This window comes from Salminus brasiliensis, chromosome 2 (genome assembly GCF_030463535.1).
Source record: "Salminus brasiliensis chromosome 2, fSalBra1.hap2, whole genome shotgun sequence".
In the NCBI taxonomy this organism is placed as follows: Eukaryota; Metazoa; Chordata; class Actinopteri; order Characiformes; family Bryconidae; genus Salminus; species Salminus brasiliensis.
Genome location: NC_132879.1, coordinates 13821196 through 13825697, shown reverse-complemented (window position 1 = coordinate 13825697; position 4502 = coordinate 13821196). Strand labels below are relative to the sequence as shown.

Here is a 4502-nt window from a genome sequence, read left to right as displayed (position 1 = left end):
AACTATATGAAAACGTTTTTGGTGAAGTAGTTCTTAACACACAAGGAAACCTGTTAAATAATGTTTTTAAAATGGTTCTAGATAGCATAAAAAAGTGTTCTGATGTTGATTATTTTGTCAGTAAACCCTTTTAGTTAAGTGGACTTAAAAAAAGAGTTTTTTTGTAAAGACATGGGTTCTAGATATAGAACTGTGGTAATTCAAAGATCCACCTGCATGCTCAAACACTTTTTGGTGGATGGTTCTTCATCCAAGATGAAAACTGTGGTATATCATTTTTTAAGGAACCATTTTTTAAAATAATGTCAATAAAGGTTCCACATATTGTCAAAAATTTGCTTCGCAAAAAGTATATAGAACCCTGTTAGGTAAGTCTAGACTGAACAGATAAAAGTGTGGCTCTAGATACAGAACTATGACAACTATGACATTTAAAAGCTCAATGTGTTGTTTTTTTTTTGGTGAAATGGTTCTTCACTTATGTGTACTTTTGAATCTGATGCTTTACAGAACCTTTTTTTAAATAGTTCTAGATATCCCTTCTAGCTGAGAGTGCAGTTCAATATTTGGTGATACATAACACAGAGTTGTATGACAAGAAACACTGTGTGTGTGTGTGTGTGTGTGTGTGTGTGTGTGTGTGTGTGTCAGCGCGTGTCTTTGTTTTTGTGACGAGTGTGCGATGTGCGTGTGTCTACGTTTGTGCGCGTGTGTGTGTGGAAGTGGGCGGGCTACGTGACGTCACCCACCCCGCTATCGCTCGAGCGCACATTCCAACATTCCATCCGGACAGCAGCGCGACTTTAGCGATGCGCGAGACTTACTGTCAGACAGACTGACAGCGCGCGCGAGATAATGGAAAATAGAAGTGTCCAGGATCAAAGAGGAAAAAAGAACATTCCAGCGCTCAGGTGAGGCTCGCGCGAACTGCCGCTGCTCACTCCCTCATCTCTCCCTCCTGGATTACATCTCGGACCACCATGTCGACCACTCACAGTGTATAAACCGCACACTCCTCCAGTTTGTTGTACAGTCAGCACGAGTGCGCGCCCTTCAGCTCGAGGGGTCCAGTCCTTTCTTCCGTCCGTCCAACCACCCTCTGGACCCCCTGCGGGACAATGCGCGCAGCATGGACTTGATGCACGACAATGCCACGCGCGACACCATCAGCAGTACGAACAGCGGCGATGGGGGCGCGGGCAGCGTCAACAACGCCACGCGGCCGTGGCCGCACGCGGACGTGGCTGCAGCATTCATCATTCTCGTGGTGTCGCTCCTCATCCTCCTGACCATCGTCGGAAACGCGCTGGTGATCGTGGCCGTGCTGACGAGCCGCGCTCTCCGCGCCCCCCAGAACCTGTTCCTCGTGTCGCTGGCGTGCGCCGACGTGCTCGTGGCCGCGCTCGTGATCCCCTTCTCACTTGCCAACGAGGTGATGGGCTACTGGTACTTCGGCAGCGTGTGGTGCGCGCTTTACCTCGCGCTAGACGTGCTCTTCTGCACCTCGTCCATCGTGCACCTGTGCGCCATCAGCCTGGACCGCTACTGGTCGGTGACGCGCGCCGTGCGCTACAACCTGAAGCGCACGCCGACGCGCGTGCGCTGCGCCATCGCTGCCGTGTGGCTCGTGTCGGCCGTCATCTCCTTTCCGCCCATAATTCTCACGCGCCACGGCGAGGGCGAGTGCCTTCTGAACGACGAGCCGTGGTACATCCTCTCGTCCGCCCTCGTGTCCTTCTTCGCGCCCGGGTTCATCATGGTCACCGTCTATTGCAAGATCTACCGCGTGGCCAAGCAGCGCTCAGCCACCGTGTGCGCGGCGCAGAACGGCACCATAGCGGCGGCCGTGGCCAAGGCGACGGCGGCGGCCGCCATGCGCGCAGACGCCTGCGCCGCGCGCCGCCGCGCCGCTGACACGGAGAGCGCAAGCAGCCACAGCTCAGGGAGCGAGGCGCGGCGCGAGGAGCTGGACGACATCGACCTGGAGGAGAGCGGCGTGGGGAGAGCGCGACACAACGGGAATGGAGGTGGAGGAGGAGGTGGTGGAGAAGGACGAGCACCGTGGGCCACGAGCCGCGCGCTCATTCCGCCTCTGGGACCTCCTTACCAGCCACCACTGCCGCCGCCTTCATCGCGCTCGCGCTCACGCACCGCGTGCCGGAGCAGAGCGGCTCAGCTGCGTGAGAAGCGCTTCACCTTCGTGCTGGCCGTGGTCATGGGCGGCTTTGTGCTCTGCTGGTTCCCCTTCTTCTTCACCTACAGCCTGGGCGCGCTGTGCGGAGAGAGTTGCGCTGCGCCAGAGGGACTCTTCAAGCTTTTTTTCTGGATCGGATACTGCAATAGCTCGGTCAATCCCATCATCTACACCATCTTCAACCGGGACTTCAGGAAAGCCTTCAAGAAGATACTGGGTCTCAACCAGCCTGTGCGGACTTAATGCTTTAAAGGACCTCTGCTCAGAGTTACAGAAGGCTGAAGGAACATATCTAGCACTGAATGAACATTCCTAGGGCTGAAGGAACATACCTATGGCTGAAGGATCATCCCTAGAACTGAATGGATAAATATGGCTGAAGGAATATATATAGAGCTGAAAGACCATACAGAGGGCTGAAGGAACATTTGTTGGGTTGAGGGTATGAGGGTAAAGGAACATGCTTAGGGTTGAAGGAGAATACTGAATATGAATATGCTGAAGCAGCATACCTACGACTGAGGCTGAAGGTTTATGATTAGCACTGATGGAACAGTATACAAAGGGCTGAAGAAACACAACTAGTAGTTGCAGGAACTTTTCAATGGCTGTAGGAACGTCCCTAGCACTGAAGAAACTTACATATGGCTGAAGGAACATACCTATGGCGAAGGAACATATCTAGCACTGAAGGAACTTGATTCTTAAGAAACACAGGGTTAATTGGAGTAACACCTACACAGAAAGAAAAGTAATGCACGGAACATGTGTGCTGAGCTACACGATATGTCCAAATGTTTGTAGACACCTGCTCATCTGATGTCTACTCTGTATTCAGGGGTATTAAAGGGGAATTCCACCGATTCTTCTAAATTTCTGCATAATTTAGACATTGGTTAACTGTTACTTACAAGCTCAGATTTCTTCACAGTGGTGGTAAGGGAAACCATATCATAGCCATTTTATTTACTATAAAAAAAAAACAGTGTATGTGACTTAAACATGTCTTTTGAATTTTATACGTAATGTTGATGATGGTTACAAATAGGTAAATCTGAAACTTGGGGGCCAACAACCGCATAGATCTATTCATCATGACAATCCTCTCAAAACTGTGACGCAGCTTTTACAGGCATTAAACTCTTCAAAGATCTGGTTCCATTCACCACCAATGTGAGCATGTTTCTCTGAAATTGAACTTTTCACACCAAACCAGTCTGAATTACTTTATTTACAGACTAACAATTGAATTATGCAAAGTTTAATTGTGGAGTTTCTGTCTAATGTGGACATTGCCCCTCTTTGCTGCACTAACAGAAAGGCTTTACATGAGATGATGGAACATTGCTGTGAGGATATGATGACATTTAGCCGCAAGAGCATCAGAAAGGTCAAATACTGATGTTGGGCAATTTGTTCTGCCACTCTAACTCATCCCAAATGTACTGGATGGAGCTCTTTTAATCCAGATAATGCAGTTCTACTGCTCCACCGTCTATTGCTGGGGGGCTTTATAACCCTCTAGGTGGCCCTGCATTTGGCATGGAAACATTAGGCTCATGTATTGGTAGTGCATTGCTATGAAGCTTATGCAAGCTGCATGTGCACAGTTGTCAAAAAAGAGCTGTCTGGATAACTTTGGACATACAGTGTATTTTATTCAGGCACACTAAACACGACTCAAGTTAATTCAGTGCATTACCTTTTTTAAAGTGCATCACAATCATTTGTGGCCAGCTAGACTTGAACACAATCAAATCACCACACACACACACACACACACACACTGTGAAACACACTGTAAAAATAACACCTGTAATGAGGAATAAACAGCATACAATAAATAAAAGCCCAGTTGGACTTAAATGATAGTGTAAATGACTGCGTTTTACCCTGCAGGTGTTCATTCCAAACTTCATTGGTTAATTCAGTGTATTGGTGTTCAAGCTTACACCAAGCCTAAGGAAAGCAGACAGGCCTGAATTCACTCATGGATTTCATGGATTGACAGATAGAGGTTTTATTTGTGCTCAGCTGGACCTTAATGAGCACTTATACAATGAGATACCTACACTGTTGGATTTGAATGAACGACTATTATATCCATTGACATCCAGCTGAAGGTAAATGAACACTGTAAGAGTGCATTCAACCCTGCAGGTGTTAATTGAACCCTCAGCAGTGGGGATTCTGCTGCGTGAATAGTTCCAGCGAAGGTTAATCAGTACAGCCAACACGATGTGTACATTCATCCATCCATTCATCGTCTTATCTACTTTTTCCTAGTCAGGGTTGTGGTGCATTCTGA

The 4502-nt window shown here is 48.2% G+C and overlaps 1 protein-coding gene across 1 annotated transcript; it reads left to right on the top strand.

Moving 5' to 3' along the window:
- The first annotated feature begins 741 nt into the window (after positions 1–741).
- Positions 742–4057, top strand: adra2da (adrenergic, alpha-2D-, receptor a). The gene has a single exon (XM_072668231.1). It carries the CDS (start codon positions 1130–1132, stop codon positions 2435–2437), a length of 1308 nt encoding a protein of 435 aa, XP_072524332.1. The 5' UTR covers positions 742–1129; the 3' UTR covers positions 2438–4057.
- Positions 4058–4502: the final 445 nt, after the last annotated feature.

What these genes read in the sequence shown, in the direction of transcription:
- adra2da (XM_072668231.1), top strand. Translation starts at nt 1,130, where the DNA reads ATGGACTTGATGCACGACAATGCCACGCGCGACACCATCAGCAGTACG.